Source organism: Podarcis erhardii, assembly GCF_964252035.2.
Source record: "Podarcis erhardii genome assembly, chromosome: 3".
In the NCBI taxonomy this organism is placed as follows: Eukaryota; Metazoa; Chordata; class Lepidosauria; order Squamata; family Lacertidae; genus Podarcis; species Podarcis erhardii.
Genome location: NC_138507.1, coordinates 2,116,443 through 2,139,199, shown reverse-complemented (window position 1 = coordinate 2,139,199; position 22,757 = coordinate 2,116,443). Strand labels below are relative to the sequence as shown.

The window sequence follows — 22,757 nt, the reverse complement described above, 5'->3', positions numbered from 1 at the left end:
ACCTCCCCAGCTGAGCAGCCCCGATCCAGCTCCTGTTCCCGTGCAAGCAGCAACAGGTTGAGGCTCTCTAAACTGGAAAGTGGGAGCTTTGTGCTGCCTAGCGGAGCAGCCCAATCCGACTCCTACTTGCCTGCAAGCAGGAGCAGGCTGGGGTGTGGGGGGGGGGGGCATCCCTTGCCTGCTCACTTGCAGCCCCGGCCCAGCCTTCCCTCACTTAGCACCAGGGCCACAGGGCTGCATTCAAAATTAAAACTGAAACTTTCCAGAAAACCACAAAACCAACAAACTCGCAACTCGTGAAAAAGCAGCAACACAACAAATTGAAAAAAGCAAACCAACCGCAAGTGAATCAAAATCACAAGAAAACATAAAACAACACTGACACTGACCCTAACCCTAATTCTAATCCTTACCCTAACCCTAACCCAGTCCTAAAATTAACCCTAACCCAGAAATGGTCTGGTTAGATAGTAAAATTCATGTTAAATTGCTATTTTAGGGGTTGTTTTTAAAAGTCTTAAATGGATTAATCCATTTTGCATTACTTTCTATGGGAAAGTGCACCTTGGTTTGGGAATGCTTTGGTTTCAGAACAGACTTCCAGAACAGATTAAGTTTGAGAACCAAGGTACCACTGTACATGGGAAGCAGAGGTAGCAGCAGCCAGAGTCCATCAGTGGAGGACGTGAGCAGATCATCTGGCCCTCCTTCATATCTACTGGAATTCCTTCTTCTCTTGAGGTAGCCGGTGTTTTTGTACCTTTGGCCAGCGAAGTGGGGGTCGCCCCTTAAGGGAGGAGCAAGGGCAAGGGCTGATTAATCAATCAATAGTGTTTGTGGGAGGGGGGCTATTGGTTTGATTTTGTTTTTGGGGGTATGTATTTTGTGTTCTCATTTTGTATTTTTTTGTTGTGAACTGCCCTGTGATCTTTAGAATCATAGAATCATAGAGTTGGAAGAGACCACAAGGGCCATCGAGTCCAACCCCCTGCCAAGCAGGAAACACCATCAGAGCACTCCCGACATATGGTTGTCAAGCCTCTGCTTAAAGACCTCCAAAGAAGGAGATTCCACCACACTCCTTGGCAGCAAATTCCACTGTCGAACAGCTCTTACTGTCAGGAAGTTCTTCCTAATGTTTAGGTGGAATCTTCTTTCTTGTAGTTTGGTCTAAGGGTGGTATACAAATTTAATAAATAATAACAAGAACATTATACTTGAAATGCTACATGTCAGCATGTCAGAAGTTTCTTGCTGACAGAGAATCAAGAACACCTGAAATTCTTCTACAGGGTCAGGGCCACAATGAAGCCATGTAGACAGGGGAGCGTATTGCTATAAACAAAAACATAGTTGTTATCCTCAAGTAGTTAAAAACCTATTGTCAGGGAACTGCCGTCAGCTCAGAGGCGAGAGGTGGAAGGGCAGTTGTGTTACAGGGAGCCTCTGAAGATCTTGCGAAGCAGTTCCTCCTCTGGCGAGCAGGAAAGCCTTGCCTCCAGTGGGGAGGGGGTGCAGGGACCAGGAGATGCTAGGGAGAGCCTCAACACCGAGCCTGAGCAAAGGGGAGGGAAGGCAAGCGCCCCTTTGCCAGCGCCCACTCTGCGCAGTAGGTTTGGGCGGAAGAGGGGAGGAGAAGCATGGGGAAGGTACAAGGACCGCCCACTCCCAGATTCTGCTAGCGACTGAGCTAGACATGGACTTGCGACGCTCTTCACTGTAAATATTTTAAAGAAGAAGAGGAGTTTGGATTTGATATCCCGCCTTTCACTCCCTTTAAGGAGTCTCAAAGCGGCTAACATTCTCCTTTCCCTTTCTCCCCCACAACAAACACTCTGTGAGGTGAGTGGGGCTGAGAGACTTCAGAGAAGTGTGACTGGCCCAAGGTCACCCAGCAGCTCCGTGTGGAGGAGCGGAGACACGAACCCGGTTCCCCAGATTACTAGACTAGTGCTCTTAACCACTACACCACACTGGCTCTCATAATAAAGCCTGCAAAAGACAGGCTGGAGTCTTGCCTGTTTGCTCTCGAGCAACCAAACAACTACCTGGCACCTATTAAGTAAATCTTATAGTTGACATAAGAATAGAAGAAGATCAGCCTACAGGCAGTCCAGTTTTCTGCTCCCACAACGGCCAAGTAGGAGCTTATGAGTAACCTTCAAGCAGGACACCAGCCTTCAGAGGCAGACTGCCTTTGATTCTGGAGTTAATATAGTAGAGCCATCACAACATCAGTGCTACTGCTATAGGGTAAGGTTACCAGACATCCCCGTTTCCCGGGGACAGTCCCCAGATTTACAAATCAGTCCTCTGACAAAATCCATCTATTTAGTAGGAAGTTGAAAATCTGTCCACAGATTCATTGAAAAAAATCTGGAACCTTACTATAGGGTGTCTTGGAAGCAATGCTCTAATGAGGCACAAGAAGAAGAAGACGACTAGAATGATATAAGTGAACATCTTAATCCTTTCATACTATGCTAAAGTGCTTAAGTAAAAGACCAACCTTTTAAAAAAATAAAAAATAATATTTTGAGGAGGAAAATATTCAGAACATGAAAACGTTCAATAGAACAAAAGTGCCCCTCCATGGCAACAAGAATGAACCAAGATGTCTGCATTGTGGCGCTTGAGGTTGCGTAGGAAAAGAATGGAGAGGAAACGTTACGCTATGAAGATCTTAACTAGCACTTCCCAAAGTGGAGAGAGATTGGCACATGCACAAATTAGCCTAGGGGCCAGGAAAGCACTACAAAGTCAGATAGCATTTTGTGAAACATATGGCTAGCTGGCTAGATGGTTTTGTTTCCCAGCTACAGCATTCAGCTTCATCCAGTGAGGAAAATGCCACATACAGCAGCATATATTGGAATATAGAAATTGGTTCCATACCATGAATTATATGTAAAATATATATTTTCAAACATAAGACAAAACATAGAATTATAGAGTTGGAAGGGACCCCTGGGGTCATCTAGTCCACCCCCCTGCAATGCAGGTAACTCAGCTAAAGCATCCACAACAGGTGGCCCTATCCCAAATTCTCTGACAATTTTGGTTAATAGGCAAACAAATACGGTATCGCATCTATCGTAAGACAGGTGAAATCCCTGCTTTTTACACAACAAGCAGACAGCCAACATACAGAGTGGTCAACATTTGCATGTCTAATATTTATTTTACATTTAACACTGTGAAAACTTGGTGAGTGTAACACTCTGAACATTTCTGGGAACATAAACCGCTGCTTCTAAAACAAGTGGTATGCATATCAAGCTTTTAAGATGTATTTATTTATTTGCAAAGTTACATTTGGTATTGGGATCCCACTAAAATTGTATCTTGGTAGAAAGCTTTGATTAGATGGTATTTACCCTTTTTAGGGTTATGTTAAGTGCTATTTTTGAATTGGGAACAAATCTGGGTTTGTTTGCTATTTTGCCTTTTCCTGCAACTTGCCAGGAACATCTGCTTAATTAAAATATTAATTTCTGGCCAAGGCACCTTCCAAATGGAATGCACTCCCCATTCTCTGAGCACTGATGTGAGTCCATTAGTTGCTGTGTAAATGGGGGCGTAGGTGAAGTATCCTGCTACACATCAAGGAGCTGGGCTATGTAAACTTAACCTTCCACGTACAGGAAAAAGGTCCAGAATTTACCTCCATTCTCTCTAGTTTTACATCATCAATCTCATCATCTTCCAACAAGCCCAACAGCTCTCCAGTCTGATCAATAGAGATAAGAAAATCTTGAGCAATTTTCTGACGTTTATTGGTGCTGCTGCTACTGAGTCTGTCTGAAAGAAATTGAAGGGGGAAACAAACAATTTGATTTGATCCTGGTGTTACCATTGACGAAATACATAATATATATGAAAAGATAACACCCAGGCACTGAAGAAATGTGAAGTTCTAAGACTCATTGTTTCTAATATGGTCTCCAATTTCTCAGAAATCACTCATCTTGCTTATGGCCGATTCAAATTTGGTGCAATGTTGTTCACTATATCATCCTCAAAATCATAATATGGCATACCATAATGGCTAATGACATGACAGTCTCTTCACCCCTTTCTGGCATAGATCCATGTCAAACTTACTTTGAGGGATGTCCTTCATGTAATCTACCACAATATCCCAATAAGCCTCAGTTTTAAGGAGGACACAGGAAACATAATACAGACATACCTTGGAAGTCGAAGTGAATTCACTCCAGAAGTCTGTTCGACTTCCAAAACGTTCGGAAACCAAGGTGCAGCTTCCGATTGGCTGCAGGAAGCTCCTGCACTCAATTGGAAGCTGCAGAAGCAGCGTTGGACGTTTGGCTTCCGAAAGAATGTTCACAAACTGGAACAATCACTTCTGGGTTTGTGGTGTTTGGGAGCCAAAACGTCCGAGTACCAAGGCGTTCAGGATCCAAGGTATGACTGTAAAACCAATCACACGAATCATATAGATCTCAAATGTGAAATGGGTGTGGTAGAAGTCACTTTCACCTGACAGGATGGCAGTGTGTATGACTACTTGATTGACAAAAATTAATATTATTAGGCTGGAACCCAATACATGGGATTATGTCCAGGCATTCATAGTTCTTTGTGTGTAAGTTCCATTAAACTTGTCCAAGTGTCCTTAGCGCAGTGGAGGCTCCTCTCACAGTTCATGGGCTTCAAGGGAATGCCTGCCATTTCCAGCAGCAACCTCTCCCGTGGCTCTCCTTTCTCACATCTCGCTACTCCTCCACCATCATCATCGCTCTGCTGCTGTCCTTCCTCACGCTTATCTGCATCAGTCCTGGTCTCCTTCCATCTGCACTGTCTTCCAACACCCCCATTTTTTATTTTTTAAGGAGGTTCCTGAGTTCCAGTCAGGCTGGGATTCACATTTATGAAATTTCATCTCTAATCTCAGATAAAGTGTTGCTGATTATGGTTACTTAGTGGTGAAAGAAGTGCATTCCATACATTCCCAGAAACACCTTAGCTATTTTCACATTTTCAAAACATAGTATTTAAGCAAGAAGATGAGTAATGCTGCTTCCGCCAAAACACAACTATTTATGGGACACAAAGCCTCTATAGCTTTACCTCAGACAACCACAGACATTGTCTGGCCTTGGTCAAATCTCTTTCTGTCAGCCTCAGTTCGAAGTCTGTACTTGGGAATTATAAGTAACATGCATGCTGTCTTTAAAGATTTTCTGCCATGGCCTGATCATCTAGCCGCAAACAAGTCATTTCTCTTATCCCTGTTAAGGGGGGGGGGGCAAAGGGATTGGGGTGGGGTGGAGGGGGGTGAGACAAATGTGAAGAGCTGAGTTGTGCTTCAAGCATCACCACTTTTGGGAAGACACCAGCTGCCACTGCCCATAGAGAAGGGAGAGGAGAAAGTTTTTTCAGTCCACTGCCGGTGTACAATTTAAAACACCTCCAAGCTATATATCAGAATTAAGTGATTTTAGATTATGGTTGCTTCATAAAATATGTCAGATTCTTTGATAATAAATTAACAAAATGCCTATTCAAATTAATTTTGAAGCCAACCACCTTCCCCCTTCCACTTGGAGGCTGCCACACGTAAATTACACATGCTGAAATCAATTAAGCCTTTTAATCAGCACCAGTTCCTTAGCTCAACACAGCTCTTGACATTAAACAGATCTACTTATCATTTGGTTGCTGGACTGCCATACTGCACTTTTATAAATAATTTGAAAGGAAAAACACAAGGCTAAATGGAGTTCCCAAGTAAGTAAATATTTTTGGGTGTCTAAAGTCATCTGCATGAGGAATATATTTTCCATTTGCTATATACAGTTTGTATGCTGAATACTCCCCAAAGAAATACATTTATTTATTTATTTATTTATTTATTTATTTAAAATATATTTTTATTAAATATTTCTTGGTTTACAAAAGTATGTGCAATGTCTCTTTTCAAGTTGCGTTTTCTGCAGATCAGTTTCATTTGTTGAGACATTAGTGTTACATTAGGAAGAAAAGGGGGGAAGAGGTGGAGGGGGGAATGGTGAGAGGGGTGGGGTCGGGGGGTAATGCTTCTATTCTACTTAGCATATGTGCAGGGTTTTGTCTCAGCATCACTTGTGTGGGTTCTCTTTACTATTTGCTTGTCTTCCTTCGGTGGTGAGAGAGGTTGGGGTTGGCCTAGGTGTGGTTGTTTGTGATTGGCTGTGGTGAACTTTCTTTTTGTGTGTGAGTGGGGTGTGTGTGTGTGTGTTTGGATCAGGTTAGCCATATTGATTTGTATGCTGTTGGTGGATTCTTGTCACTGTCTTGTTGGGCTGTGTACGTGATGAAGGGTAACCATACCGGGGTGAAGGCGTCTTCTTCTGTTTGTCCCCGTGTCAGTTTTAGTTTGTTGGTTAGTTTTTCTAATAAGGCTGTTTGATACCATTGGTCCATGCTTACTCCTGACAGGTCTCTCCAGCTATGATGTTTCTGACTGCTGAGAGTAGGTGGGTTATGAGTTCTTTGTGTTGTGAGTGGCATTATTGTCTTGGAAGATGTTTAGTAGGGCCAGTTCTGGAGTGACTTCTAATATTTGCTTAGTTATTTTGCATATTTCTTGTATGATTGATGTCCAGAAGAGTTGGATTTTAGGACATTCCCTCCACATGTGGAGGTACATGCCTGTGGAGGTGCATCCTCTCCAGCATTTTGGTGAGGTTCCTGGGTGTATTAGCATTAGTTCCTGTGGTGTTAGGTACCACCTGTAAGTGAGTTTCAGAGTGAGTTCTTTTCTTTTGCTGATATGGATTTAAAGGGAGTTTTAGACCAGAAATACATTTTATTTACAAGTTTACCTACCTTCAAGAAGATCATCTTCTTCAATGCCTTTGACAACTTTAGATTTGTAGTCTCGGAAAAACATATATTTAAGTAGCCTTCTAAGCTTTTTCTAGGGAGAAAGAAGAGTGCTAATTACAATGGATACAAACACTGCCTGCCAGAGTAAGAAACATAGCTCTAACTGAGAGACACAGCCGTTACCTTAGAACACATACACAAAATTACAAACACACTCATTGATATAATCAAAGTTGCAGGGTGCACAGAAAGGCGTCATTAGGTTGCCAGTGCAGAAGTCTGTTGGCTTCAGTGTTCCTTGGTGTACTTCAAAAGTGGAAGATCTATTAATAAGGCAGGATTTAGAGAATGGCGTGCTTTTGAAAAGAAAATTACCTGTAATTTTTGGTTTAGAAAAAAAAATTACATGCACTTGCACAAGTCCTCTGTTTAACTTAAGTACATTCACCTAGTATTTTCACATGGCAAAGTCTGCCAATCAGTTCATTGACAAACTATATGTGACAATGATCATGTCATTAAAAAGCACACTGTGGTCATTCATTTAACAGTAGGCATGGTAAGGGATTTTCATTGGGACTGTAGCACATGGGAGAAGGCTTAACCCTTCATTCTCCAGCCACATTCCATATTAAAATGGCAGTGTGTGTGTGTGTGTGTGTGTGTGTCAACAGGGTTCTCCAGAAAGCTCAAACTCCCACCACCACTATGAGCTGCTATATTGATTAAAATCAGGACCTCTACTTCTACTAGCACATTTGTAAATTAACTGACATTCTCCCAAATTTGTTTTCATGTACTGCTTGCCCCAGGTCCTACTCAAGGCACCAAGCAATTGTTTCTCGTAATTTTGATTAAAATAGGCTCCAGAATTGCATAAATGAACACATCTGAGCACCTTTTATGCACTGAGGGGGGGGGGGAGATATAATCTTCCAACTGGGATAGCTCAGATGGTAGAATATAAGGCTCTTAATCTCAGGGTCGTGGGTTCCAACCCCATGTTGGGCAAAAGATTCCTGCATTACAGGGGGTTGGACTAGATGACCCTTGGGGTTCCTTCCAAAGCTAACGTTCTCTAATTCTCTGATCTGTTTTTCATGCTTAAAGCAAGATCTGGACTATTTAGGAACTGTAAATGGGAAAGTATTGATGTCAAGAACCTGAAGAATCGAGGATGCTTTAAACTCTTGGGAGATCAGAAAGGACTAACTGGGCTATGCAGCTAGGTGCTTTCCCACAAAGAAATAATTTATCTGGATGGAATTACATTTCATTTGTACAATCTGAAACAAATGTACAATATGAAGTGAGATGCAGAATAATTAGTTATAATAAAATTCTGTCTATAAATACTTTATTTAAAACATGGTAGCCATATCTTTTAACAGAATATTTTTTCCAACCATTATTTTAATAGTTGCATTTAATAACTGTACCTTATCTTTGCGCATCAAAAAAATAAGATCTTCTGCAGAGATTACTCTTGATCCTCTCATTTGAGAAACTTCAGAGGCTTGTTGTAACTGTAAACAAACAGGCAGGACAAGAAGAGTGATAACAGCACTAGCATTTGTTTGAAGGTGCTTACTGAAATTCATTAGACATACAGCAATTATGGCTTGGGAAGACCTCAAAATTCCAGGCCAAAGCATGATTCCTCAGTAACAAAATAAAACACCAGCAAAATTACAAGCCCCTTCTTCATTATCTGTTTGGGATTTTCTGATTTGCCAGCTGCTATTGCAACATTTCATTTTGGGTCTTTACCTCAAGGAAAATTCATGGTATCCTACAAGCAATCATAGTGTGTGAAACATCCTGTAACATTGAAGGGAAGAATCTAGCTTTTGCATCAATAGGGCAAAAAAAAGAGAGAAATGTAATGTTTATAGAATACCCACAAATACACTACTGCAACCCAATGCTAACTTTTCTTCCTCTCTCTTTCTCTCATTCTCTCTCTCTCTCTCTCTCTCACACACACACACACATTTTAAATTTTTTTAAAATTTTTTTTTTTAATTTTTTTTAAAAAAATTCAAAGGATACCCTCTTTGAGTGCTGATGCTAAGAACCCCTCCATTGTGGCACAAGGTCATTGTTGGCATCCATCTTTCTCAAGAGACAATGGAGTGCTTTTCTGGGGGTTATGTCAAACCACTGTGTTAGCAGCACCAGTGAATTTCCCGAGGCTCAAGCCTGGGCAGTGTGTCTGGAGATATTGGGCTGCCTGGACACCAAGGCTCCCCTCTTGGCCTCTCTGATGTGGTCCACAGGAAAGCGGAGCAGGACGTTTGCCACCAGCTTGGCTGCAGGAGTTGACACATCTAAAACACTTCTGTATGCCAAGAGTAAGTTTGTAAGGTTCAATCCTGCTTCTATTTGTCCAGGCAATGCTCATTCCCCAATGGCTTCTTTCCTGTAAGGACTCTCTCTCTCTCTGTGTATGGATTTAGGAAGATGAAAGATGCAAAATGAACAATGGGTGCTGGTGCAGACTTAATTTTTGGAAAGCCTAAGCTATGTTAAAATTTACTTTCACATCTGTAAGATGAAACAACAAATAGAAGTAATTCCACATATATATATATATATATATATATATATATATATATATATATATATATATATATATATATATATCTTACTCACCTTTCACAAAATGCACCTGAAAACAATTTTAAGAAATTCTAACCTTCATATGCCAATGGTTTTACTCTAGTAGTGGCTGAATAAGTATATTATTAATCTAAGATCTCATGCTGGTATGACTTGAAATAGGCCTATTCAGAAGTTAAAAAGATCAACAAAAACAGTAGCTGTTTCTAATATGGAAGTGGGGTGGGGGCAAGCTTTCAGTTTTGGCAAGTTTTCAGCAGGAAAAAGATTCAGTCAATAAATCATAATACTGGACTGCATTATTTTTTCCCCGAGTCTAATCACATGCACACAAAATGTGGACTGTATCTGGTATGCACAACACAAAACATACTGCACACAAAAAATTCACATTATTTCCTTTGAAATGCTCAGGAGGCCTTTGCAGCTACAAAGACAAGAGAACTTTCAGGAATTCAGAAGTCACAGTAACATAATCTTCCTTGAAACTGAACTGGAAAGTATAAGAATGTGAAAAATGATAGTTCTCTTTCTTTGGCACAGAAAAGTGGCTTCTTATTCTGATTAGTTTAAGGATACACAAGGTACTTAAATTTCCAGCATAAAGTATAGAAAAGCTGGGTAAAATTATAATACAAAGAACAGGATGAATACCTCATTGGTGTAATTTGGATGAACCCAGAGGACTTACATCCAGAATGCATTTACTCAATAAGTGCTTAGAAAATTGATGTTAGTATGCTGATAATACAACACATCTTTTTCAAATTTCGCACAGATCTACAGAAGCCTTCAAATGAAACAGATAATATAAAGCTCTGTTGGATAGAAGGTAACACAATTTTAATACACTGCGGCCACAACACAACACATAGCAGGGTGTGCTTACGCCCACTGTTTTAGTACACCTGTGTGTATCTGTGGCCACAGGGTGCCAAGCAACACTACTGTGATTTAGCCACTTAATTCCCTTAGACAAGGGCTGGAGGCAGACCTACACGCATTCCATGTTTTATGTGTAAAATCCAGCTTCCTACAGATGCTCACACAGATGAGGGAAAAGGGGCTTCTCAGTGTGTGTGATATCAGGATGGGGCCATTTGTTGGACTACATGGGAATGCTTGACGAGGTACTCTATATGGTACTCTTTATTTTTAAAAATATTTTTAAAAATTGTATCACCAGTTTCTTGGAAACATGAATTAAAGGGACCTAATTATGGTGAAAGTGAAATTATTGGTGAAAACAGCACGTCACAGTAGTTAGAAAATGGAATGCCTGTGTTTTGGGGCCCATGGGCCAATTTGGAAACAGCTGGTTAATATAGTGGTACCTCTGGATGCAAACGGGATCCGTTCCGGAGTCCCGTTCGCATCCTGAAGCGAACGCAACCCACGTCCACGCGTCTGCGGGTCGCGTTTCGCCGCTTCTGCGCATGACGTCATTTTGACCGTCTGCACATGTGACGAAACCCGGAAGTAACACGCTCCGTTACTTCCGGGTCGCCGCAGCACGCAACCTGAAAATACTCATCTCGAAGCTACTTTAACTCGAGGTATGACTGTACCACGGCCAACTAGATGCCTGTGGAAACCAGCAAGCAGGTTTCCGACCTCCTATTTCCCACCACTTTAGAGCACGTATGGGAAACCTGTGGCCCTCCAGATGTTCTTCAGCTCCGATCAGCCCCAACGGTCAGGGATGATAAGAGTTGTAGCCCAACATCTGGTAGATCCGGACCCGCTCAGAGGTCCAAAGTGGCCCATACAACTTCCAATTTATGAGGCCCCTTGTCATAATAAAATAATTGCCAACATATACCAGTATCTATATCAGTTAACAAATAAATTATGTATTTTAACAATCACACTTCTTAATTGCTTACTGTTGCAGCTCCAGCCTGAGAAACTGGACCAAAATTTGCAGAATGCTCATAAAAAGAAGAATTTGTGAAACTTATCAAATTCCAAAGCCACCCCCTTCCCTCAACTGGTCATGGGGTGGGACACAGATTCCCCAGCCTTGACTTAGAACAAGGAGAAATACAGTGGTACCTCGGGTTAAGTACTTAATTCGTTCCGGAGGTCCGTACTTAACCTGAAACTGTTCTTAACCTGAAGCACCAATTTAGCTAATGGGGCCTCCCGCTGCCACTGCGCAGCCGGAGCACGATTTCTGTTCTCATCCTGAAGCAAAGTTCTTAACCTGAAGCACTATTTCTGGGTGAATGGAGTCTGTAACCTGAAGCGTATGTAACCTGAAGCGTATGTAACTCGAGGTACCACTGTAGTAACATTTACATTGTGAAAGGATGGTGAGAAAAAACAAAGGAACTTGCTGAACGGTGTTTCTTCTTTACTGCAACCGCAAAAAATATGTAATGAAATCTATTATGCAATTACACTGGATCAAACAAGAGGAAAGGAAAGGAACACTAAAGCCAAAACAACCCCATAAGAATAAATTATTGCACTACTTTTTCGTTCAGGTTCTAACATATGAAATAAAATTGTCCAAGCAACTTAGGATCAAACTATCAAGAAGCTAGTTCAGATGTCTTTTTCAATAAGCAGGATACATACAACTTTCATTTTAAAAGTTCATCAAGCTAATTCCCAAGAGTGAAATATAAGACACATCACTACCTTGAGGCCCTTCATTATTTTAAGACAGAACCACAAAAAACCCTGTGCCTCAGTGTTGTTACACACTAGCTTTTAAATTCATTTTTCCTGTTCAACTTCCACAGAGAAGTCTGTGTGTTTTTAGCCTATGAAACCTAGTCCCATCACATGTGGATATCTGCAAAGGAACCCCAGCATGGGAGCAACTTCTTTTGCCTATGCATGGACTCCACGTGATCCATAGCACCATGCAACTGTGTGTTCTCTTGCATGTGCAGCTGCTTACATGTTGGAGTTCCTTGGCAGAGGCTTCCTTGCCAGAACTACGCCTGAGGAAAGAGTGCCAGAGGCAGCGCTAGCAGTTCAGCCCTACTCCAGTCTCACCACATGAGCGCACTACATGTGAATTAAAGCAAGAACACAATTTAATGAGCTCCTGATGGGCCACCATACATGTGGGTTTCCCTTGCCAGGATGGGAGGGATTGCAAGTTTTTCACATTTGCCTTTCACCAAAAATATGATTGGCTTAATAGTATTGTAATGGTCAGTCTCGGCAATCATGGAAGTTACAGTTGAACAACAACTAGAAGGCCTCAGGTTCCCCATCTCTGCCCTAAAATCTCCTCCTTAAGCTTGGAGAGGGGGATGCACTATTTTGTGCCTCTAACTTTCACAAGGAATCAGAAGTTTTTCAGGAAATGTTAGCATCTTTGATTGAAGTAATAACCTGCTCAGGTGTTCTGTGTTCTAATTTGCTTAAGAACATTACCTGGTGTGTGAAAATCAGCACTTTGGAAAATGGGCTACCTTTGATGATATATTATAGCCTTATTTTGGACTGGCACGAGACAGCATGACCACAATAGGGTAGGCTCTTGGTCAACAGGCTTCCCTAAAACATTCACTCTCTTCAGGGACTTCTAAAGGGCACACTTGTGAAGAACTATAAATGAGTGATCAATAAAATAATGCTGCCTATAATGGAGCAGGAGGACTGAAGGTAAGGCATTGTACCTTGATTAGGATTTTTAAATAAATGAATAAGAAGTCTTTGTCTTTGCTACTCCCAGAACAGAACGTGATGTTAAGGCCTTAATGGAATTTGTAGACCAAATATAATGATTCCTTCCTTTTGTCCACTTTTCTTCTCTCTCTTTCTCTCTGCGCCTTGCTTTTCTCTCTCCTTAGGTCTTTCTTTTTGTTTTCTCTTCTCCTTTCTGTCCTTGTTCTTTTTATATTAAATAGCTGTTTTATTTCAGTATATTATAAAAATATACTTGATTGATTGATTGATTTAGTCAATCAATAATTAATTATAAGAGGGGGAAAGACATTTGGTAGGTGAGAGCAATATTTCTCAAACTGTGGGTGAGGGATGCCCAGCAGGCCTCAGCACTGCAGACTACGAAGGAGGTCCTCCTGTAGCTTTTGGTTGAACAGACCCCATCAGCAACAGCTCCAAATGGAGTAGCAGTAGTAGTAAACAACAACAACAACAACGTAGAAGAAAGCTGTTGTGGGAGGAGGAAGTGAATGTAAAAGGAGCAGGAAGGCTGGATGGGGGGGGGGGGGAATGGCAGTTGGGGGATGGGCATGGGAATGCAACTTAAGTGTGAAATGAAAGGAGGAGGAGAAATAATAATAGATGAGTGAAAATACTTTGAGAGGCACATGGGGAAAATCAGCAAATTCTGCCTAAAATGTCCTGGTGCCTCCAGAGCCAATATCTGTATGTAGGTTAATTTTCCAAAGAGGAATTATATATCAACAGAAAATGATGCCAGGAAATGCTAGCTGCCAGGGAGGTGTTTGAGTGAGTTCCTGCACCTCTTTTTCTAGAAAAATAGCATTGCATGTCATTTTGGTGAGAGAATGCAACACCCCTTCTCGTTCTCTTAGGATTTCTACTGAGACATGAAAAGAAGCAAGGCAGTCCTGAGGAAAATGGAGCAGCAAAAGCAATAGGGCAATGCGGGGCCTTTAAAGGTAAAACAAAAAACAAAGGCCACCACTTAGAATTAATCACAACTGAAAAAACAATGATTACAAAAGTTGCTGGTATTGGTTTCTCTGTTCAGTCTGCCTGCTCCACTTAATACCCACCTAGTCATATTATGGGAACAAGCGCAACTTCCAAGCTGTGTTCAGTTCAGAAAATGCATCATAATAATCTAACCTCAAAGTAATTAGGAAATGAGTGCCTGAGGAGAGTATTATTATCTCATTTCTTGAAGAAAGGGAGAAGATGGCACCCCAGCAGAAGGTGTTCAAAGGTTCTCCTGGCTACCGTCTGTTTCTGGCCCACCCAGAAAGAAGGTGAGATCCAGGAGTCTCCCAAATCCGTAAGCCTGATGGGGGGGGGGGAGTGCACTGTGCGTTGCATGTTGGGTCATTTTACAGCAGGCAACTACTGTGCGCTGGAGCCAATCGCTCCCATTCAGAAGTTCTGGCGCTGCCTGCTTGCCCACCATACTGATCTGTTGGATCCAGGGCGACAGGCCCTAAGCAGTGGAAGCAAGGATAGGGGCAGAGCAGATTTGCCTTTGAAAGTTTAGAAATCATTGTTTTTATAGTATTCACTGCTTTTTAAAGCTGCTTCTTTGTTATTAATAAAGCTTGGAATTGATGGTGGTGACTCAAGTGGTTTGAAATGGTGACAAAAAAGGTTGTTTGTCACACACAAACAACCCTTTTGTCACCATTTCAAACCACTTGAGGGGGGGGGGAGAAAGAGAGGGAGAAAGGAGAAACAATGCAGGAAGAGATAATTGCCAACTGCTCTTAGAAAAAGTGTTCAGGTTTTCTACCACCATCCTTTTTGGGTGTGTTTGTTTTAGAAATCATCTTAGAAATTGGCATGAATGCTGCATTGTTGTTTTCATTGTTCTGTATGCTTCTGCTTTGTTTTGTTTTGTTTTGATTTGATTCTTTTCCAAATTGAGAAGAGTCACAACAGCCCCTAAATTGTTTTAAAGGGAGAAATTGATGCTTTTGGATTATGGTGCTGGAGGAGACTCTTGAGAGTCCCATGGACTGCAAGAAGATCAGACCTCTCCATTCTGAAGGAAATCAGCCCTGAGGGCTCACTGGAAGGACAGATCCTGAAGCTGAGGCTCCAAGACTTTGGCCACCTCATGAGGAGAGAAGTCTCCCTGGAAAAGACCCTGATGCTGGGAAAGATGGAGGGCGCAAGGAGAAGGGGACGACAGAGGACGAGATGGTGGGACAGTGTTCTCGAAGGTACCAGCATGAGTTTGACCAAACTGCAGGAGGCAGTGGAAGACAGGAGTGCCTGGCGTGCTCTGGTCCAGGGGGTCACGAAGAGGTGGACATGACTAAATGACTAAACAACAACAAAATGATCTGACTTGAAAAAAACAGCAACAAACAATACACACCAGTTAGGGACATCAAAACTGAGCACTGATTTGGCTCTCTCCCCCCCCCCCCATGATAGATGGAAGAGAACACATTAAAAGATAATTCTCTGCAAGGTTGTATTTTATTTTTTTCTCCTTCCTCCCCCATACTTTGCTTAGTGAGGTTACTTTCTATAAGTTTTGATAATTACCTTCTGCTGGTTTCAAGAAAACATTTCATGTAATAATAATAAATTGCTTTCACAGGCTTGCTGAGCAGGTTGATTTTCTCTGGTGAAGAAAGTTCCAATATATTTAAAGATTTCTGGTTTTAATGTTTAGAGAATTTGTAGGTATGTAGGTACTAGTCTGGGGTGCGGGTGGCACTGTGGGTTAAACCACAGAGCCTAGGACTTGCCGATCAGAAGGTCGGCGGTTCGAATCCCCGCGACAGGGTGAGCTCCCGTTGCTCAGTCCCTGCTCCTGCCCATCTAGCAGTTCTAAAGCATGTCAAAGTGCAAGTAGATAAATAGGTACCGCTCCGGCAGGAAGGTAAATGCGTTTCCATGCGCTCCTCTGGTTTGCCAGAAGTGGCTTAGTCATGCTGGCCACATGACCCAGAAGCTGCACGCCGGCTCCCTCGGCCAATAAAGCGAGATGCGCGCCGCAACCCCAGAGTCGGTTATGACTGGACCTAATGGTCAGGGATCCCTTTACCTTTACTTAGGTACTAGTCCACTTCACTTAACTCAAATGGGATTGAAAGGCAGGGAAACCAAATGGCTGCTCCACAAACCAATTTAGCTGCTTTACTTGTATTTTACAGCAGCACCCTTACGATGTCTACTCAGAAGTAAGCCCTATTGAAATCAGTGGGGCTTACTTCCAGGTAAGAGGGGATAGGATTGCATCCTTAGCCTACTGGAGTGATGTATAGCCCAGAATAATTCCACCGGAGTTCAAAGGGACTACAGTATACCTCGGGTTACAGATGCTTCAGGTTACAGACGCTTCAGGTTACAGACTCTGCTAGCTCAGAAATAGTACCTTGGGTTAAGAACTTTGCTTCAGGATGAGAACAGAAATCGTGCGGCGGCAGTGGGAGGCCCCATTAGCTAAAGTGGTGCTTCAGGTTAAGAACAGTTTCAGGTTAAGAACGGACCTCCGGAACGAATTAAGTTCTTAACCCGAGGTACCACTGTACTCAATTAATTATTTTTTTACTCTCAACTGTGTAACAATAGGATCAACAAAATGACGCTTCCTTGGGTCCAAAATTATACTTCTGAAATGAAGAAAGCTCTGGCTAACAAGGCCTGGGTTTTTGTGTGGAAGGCCTCTGAGAGCTATTCAGTACCAGTACTCAAAACAAATTTCTGAGGTTAGAATTATTTAATTCCAAGTAGAAACATCAGAATCCTGTGGCAAATCAAAGACTAACAAATTCATTATGGTAGAAGTTTTCATGGACTCAAGTCCACTTGCTTTGCCAGTTTGCAAGAACATAAAGGAGAACTTATAAGGTGAGAGTTGAGTGGCAATGAGATTTTAAAAATCCAGGCAGTGATAATCAGAGTTTACATGTACTTTCAATAGGCACCCCTTTTACACTAGCAGACCGGTGATAATTGGTGGGGCCAAGAGGAAGGGGCCTGGTTTGTGCCCAAAGAAACCTGGAGCAGGCCCGGCTCACACTCCTTTATCTATCCTCCTCCAGACAAGTGAAAAGCATGATCAGAGTTGATACCAGAGGACTGGCCTGGGAGAGAGAAGCTCCTGGGCTGAGGTGCCTTTGGCAGGATTTTGAGTTGTATCCATGAAAATTATGGCTGATGTGGAAAAAGCTTCTCTCTCTCTCATGAGATTATAACACAGGGGCATCCAACTATAGAATTCGCCACAAGATGTAGTAGTTGTTGTCTTTTGTGGTTATACTGTGCAACTGCCCTGAGGTTTTTATAAAGGCTGCTAAACAAATGAAACACAGGTAGCCGCCAACTTCAATGGCTTTCAAATAGGACTGGACCATTTAATAGAGAAGAAAGCAGTCAATGGTTCCTAGTGACCAGAGGCGTCACGACACCTCTGAAGATGCGCGGCTGGTAGTCCTCTGCGGCTGTGCGCCTCGGAAGGCATGTGCTGCTCATGCTGCTTGTGGGCAGAGAGAGCTGGCTGCCCCTGGGAGAACAGGATGCTGGACTTGGCAGGACTGTGGTCTGATCCAGCAGGGCAAGATTAGACAGGGCAAGCACCACCGCAACACATCATCTGCCAGGAGTCCTAAGCCTTTGTTCTGAGATGAACATCAGCTCCTGTAAATCTCACTGACGTGGCACAAGATGTCTTGTTAACTCTCGGGTGAGAGAACAGCACATTGCCTTATGAACACGCGCAAGAGATACACTATCTGTCTGGGAAAGATCATCTGCTAATTGGTGAAATAAAAAAGCCTTACTGTTCCAGGGCTTTGGCATTTGCTTTTGTACCATTGCATGAATGTTCAAATTGTGTGCACATACCAGGCCTTTTATTTTAAATTAGTTGGTACCGCAGAACTCGCTGGGAGAAAAACCCAGCAAGATGCGATAGAACTGGCTGGAGATAAAGCTGAAGTTTGCATATTAAGGATAAGAAATGCCCTCGGCTATTTGCTCGGTGTGGTATTTATGAGCAAGACTTGGCTTTCCTGAGAGAAAGTTTACAACAAACAGCAAGGTTAATCGTTCCCAAAGCATTTTCAGAATTTCCAAATATTTACCTCAGAGAACCATATTTGTCACTTTCTGTTCCAACAGACACATTTGAGCAATGACAGACTTTTTGTGGGCTTTGATTTATACTACTTACTGTTTTCAAACTGAAATGGGGAATCTTGAAATCATGAAATAACATTATCATGAAATAACATTAGCACTGCATAAATAGGTGTCCTAGAGTATAAATTTAAGTCAGTGTGACAACAAAGCCATTTCTGACTCAGGAGGAGAGGGGGTTGCGGGCAAAACCCCCTCCCACACTCGCGGGGGCTGGCCCTTTGCCCCCGCGAGACCCAGGGAATTCCCGGGGCGTGCCTCCCAATCGGCCCGCCAATCGACGGGCCGAAGGGGGCGTAGCCAAAGCCGTACTTAAGGCCAGGCACGCCCCGGGATCTCCCTCTTCCCCAAGTCTCCTAAGGATAATTCTATACTTGCTCAATTAACATCAAATGGAGGAATCATATACAGGCACACATTTTAGTCCCTTCCATTTCAATTCCCCTCCATCTGTTTCAACTACCTGATCCCACCTCCTGAAACATTCACTCTAACCCACAAGGAGACAGAAGAAAAAGCGTGAGGGGAGAGAGAGGGACAGACAGAAGAGGAACAGGACAAACGAGGGAATTTGGTAGTGGGGAAAGTGCATCTTTCCCTTTGAAAAATCAGCAGAGCAAAGGGATTCAGCTCAGAAGCAGATCACACCTGCCTTTTTGGTAGACAGTGATAAATAATGCCGGATAGCAGGGCTGGGAAAACTCTTGGAGAGCCGTTGCTGGTCGGAGTAGACAATACTGGACAAAGTGAGAATAAAGTAGTTTAATATGTTCATATATAATGTCCTAATCACGCTAAAAATTAGAATTGGCAATTGGAGGTGTACTAAGAGCCTCTAAATGAACCATAAACAAATATTTAAACAGGAATTGCTCTAATTATATGACAGTTCCCTATAATATTCCCTATAATATTTCTCACACTACATTTTAGTTAATAACACTGTACATTTCTCTGGCAAGTCTTCATTGCTGAATTTAATAAATGCTGCATGTAAAATTTTTAATATGCTTTTATTATAATGTTTACATTTTAGTCTGCACCTAAAAATGTGCTTATTGCAGCACACTGCATGAATAAATGGACAATTATTTCTCAGAAGCATGTAAAAATATGTAGTGATGTCAGCAGTATTAAATTCTAGTGCCAAGTTAGGAAACAGCTACATTTAGTTCAACTTTTAAAAAATCAATATTATACTAATTTTAATAAGAGGGGAAAGATTTACTTTATTTTTAGTTCAGACATGCAGTCATGTGCAAGGTAACTCAATACCCACTGTAAAAAAGAGGAACTATGAAAATGTTTTACAGCTGGTTTTAATCAGCTTCCTTTGTTTAACATTAGAAACTAACCTCCAGAAGACATATACAAGCTGCACATCCTACAGGTAATAGCATCCAGATGGGATGCTCTTATTGAACATCATGCTCAATATCATAAAGAATATACTGTGAAACAAGCACCTTGGCCTAGACCTTGAAGTTGACTTACTCCTGGTAAGGCTGCAGCTCTTTTCTTCACATACACAGAAAATATGCTGAAGCAAAGAGGCATTTGATTCACACCACATCCAAGCAGTTTTCTGCAGTGGTACCTTTTAACTTTCCAATGATGTCCTTATTTCTCTAGTGAAACTATTGCCAATATTTGCGTGTGTCCCCTACCCACAAGCCAAAGTGCTGTGGATGTACATTTCAGCATGTTATCTTACTCCTTTTCTGGATCCATTCCCAGCTCTTGATGGTGGATTACCTTCATCTGAAGAATGATAGGAGAAATAGCACTGCTAGGCAGCTCACCAGTTTCTGACACTCTGGGCAACTCAGTTCTTCTGCCTCGCAGGGGCTCAGGCGATCCAGGTGTCTACCATTGCCAATTGTTCTATGGGAACTGTCCTGTGGGATTCCTCAGAGCGCCACCTTTCACCTTGTATTATTTAAAACCTATTAAACTGAAATGGAGGAGAGGCCGTTGCCTTCCTCATGTTGGAGAAGGAAGATCTGAAGCAGGGAGCCTCCTCCTCACATATATAGGTTCCTTGTGCGGTTTAGAAGCCTGGTCACGAATGATTATATATCACACATGGAGACTACACACGGAGACCAGGCTTCTTACTTTAATCTGATCTGTCCCTCTCAAATGTATGAACTGCAGAGGACTGGGGGACAGAGATGCAGCAGAGGTGGCAGGCCTGCAAGCACTGCCCCCCCCCCCACCATAGCTGCATGGGGATGAATCGGTGTTCAAGTAGGAGTCTATGTTTCTTCACTCTGATACCCCAGATGTAATGGTCCCAGCTATGCGGCAGTGCCTAGAAATTATGACAGGCTGGATAACTACTAACTTAAGTCCATTTATTTCAGTGAGTCCACTCTGTTTACAACTTAGTCAGATATTACCTAGAACTGGGGGGGGGGGGGGGAGAGAGACCAACACTTGAGAATAGATTAATAAAAGCAGGCAATAAGGAATGTAAACAAAGTTTATTTGTAGCTTGGAAATTTGGAGATTCTGATTATGAGTTTTTATTACACTGGTCATCGGGAGGAGGGTGGGGGGCTGCTGGGAATAAGAATTTAACAGAAAATCTCAGAAACTTTTAAAAGTTTGAGCCATCAAAGATTGAGAATGGAAGGGACAAAGAAAAGACAATGGAGATGTTTTGAAGCTTTTAAAATGGGGTTTCACCTCATGTACATATTTTAGCAGATACATTACATTAATTAGATATAATGTACCTTGTCTTGAGTTTCATGATGGAAGAAAGGTCAAATATACCGGTAATTGTGCTAAAATATTCTTTTCATGAACAACTTCTGACTACAATCTGTGTCCAGGGCAGCTGTTTACCAGCTCCATCTGGTACGCAGGCTGAGACTACCCGCCTGCGCACTGTCTCGCCAGCGTGGTGCATGCTCTAGTTATCTTTCACTTGGACTACTGCCATGCGCTCTACGTGGGGCTACCTTTGAAAGTGACCCGGAAATTACAACTAATCCAGAAAGCGGCAGTTAGACTGGTGACTGGGAGCAGCCGCCGAGACCACATAACACTGGTCTAGAAAGACCTACATTGGCTCCCAGTACGTTTCCGAGCACAATTCAAAGTGTTGGTGCTGACCTTGAAAGCCCTAAATGGCCTCGGTTCAGTATACCTGAAGGAGCGTCTCCAGCCCCATCGTTCTGCCCGGACACTGAGGTCCAGCGCCGAGGGCCTTCTGGCAGTTCCCTCACTGCAAGAAGTGAGGTTACAGGGAACCAGGCAGAGGGCCTTCTCGGTAGTGGCGCCCGCCCTGTAGAACACCCTCCCAGCAGATGTCAAAGAAAACAACAACTACCAGACTTTTAGAAGACATCTGAAGGCAGCCCTGTTTAGGGAAGCTTTTAATGTATGATGTATTACAGTATTTTAATATTTTTTTGGAAGCCACCCAGAGTGGTTGGGGAAGCCCAGCCAGATGGGTGGGGAATGAATGAATGAATGAATGAATGAATGAATGAATGAATAAATAAATAAATAAATAAATAAATAAATAAAAAACAATTTCTCTGGGTTCCTTTGCTGCACATGCAGTAACTAAACACAAGGGACACACAGTTTCCTCTTGTGGCACCACCAAGGTTATGGAACTCACTCTCAAGGAAGGCCCACTTGGCTCCATCTCTGCTCACTTTCTAGTGAGCTATAAACACACAACTCTTTCAGGGGGAACTGGAGGTTATTGTGCTATATTTCTCAAGTTTTTTAAAAATAAAATTGGTAGGTTTATATTGAAGAGTTAAAAGCTTGGCAGCTTGATCTAGCTAGTCCCAACCCCCAAACCTGTTATGCCTCATTCACATGTCACTAGCATTGCTCCGAAAGGTAAATAAATTAAAAAATACAGAGCTCCCATCGGAAAAGGGGGAAAAAGTTTTTTTATTTACAGTTTCTTATTAATTAACAAAGAGGGCTTTGGATTCTGAGCCTTCATGGTGGAAGCTTGCTTTATGGCTGCATTGTGCAGGGAAAGGAACAAAAAGAGAGAACAATAGGAAGGGGCAGAACTTGATGGGAAACTGCAAAGTGCCTTTTCCTTATCTGCCCTGTGCTTACTGAATAAAGTTGTTTATATCCAACAGGACTAAGAGTGTTAAATTATGACTGATTTTCTTTTTAGCTGTCCATGTTTATAATTCGTAGATGTAATTATTACAATGTGAATTTTCATTTTATTGGCTGCTCTGAGTATTTCCCTGGCTCAGAAAAGTTGGATAAAAATATTTTGCTTGTGTTAGCATTCTAGTAGCAGTGGTACAACAAAGAGAGGAAAGAAGGAAGATGTTTCACTGTAGCAATGAACCATGCTAAGCTATTTTATACTAAATCTGTGAGAGCATTGACTGAATGTATAATTTACTTATTTTTTAAATACTGACAGGAATAAAAATATCAAGGTTAATAAATAGAGGCCCTTCCAGGATATATTCTGCTCCCAAATATATGCTAGTTTAATTGTGTCC

General features: G+C 42.1%; 1 protein-coding gene across 5 annotated transcripts in view; it reads right to left on the bottom strand.

Moving 5' to 3' along the window:
• The window catches only part of SUPT3H (SPT3 homolog, SAGA and STAGA complex component), a gene marked incomplete at its 5' end in the record, with an annotated part of 237,683 nt that overhangs the window by 66,342 nt on the left and 148,584 nt on the right, over positions 1–22,757 (bottom strand). For all 5 annotated transcript variants that reach the window (XM_081855668.1, XM_081855667.1, XM_081855669.1 and 2 more), the window contains 3 exons: positions 3,665–3,801; positions 6,832–6,922; positions 8,271–8,357. In XM_081855668.1, the coding sequence (XP_081711794.1) occupies positions 3,665–3,801; positions 6,832–6,922; positions 8,271–8,357 (315 nt within the window). The remainder of the gene's footprint in view (positions 1–3,664; positions 3,802–6,831; positions 6,923–8,270; positions 8,358–22,757) is intronic.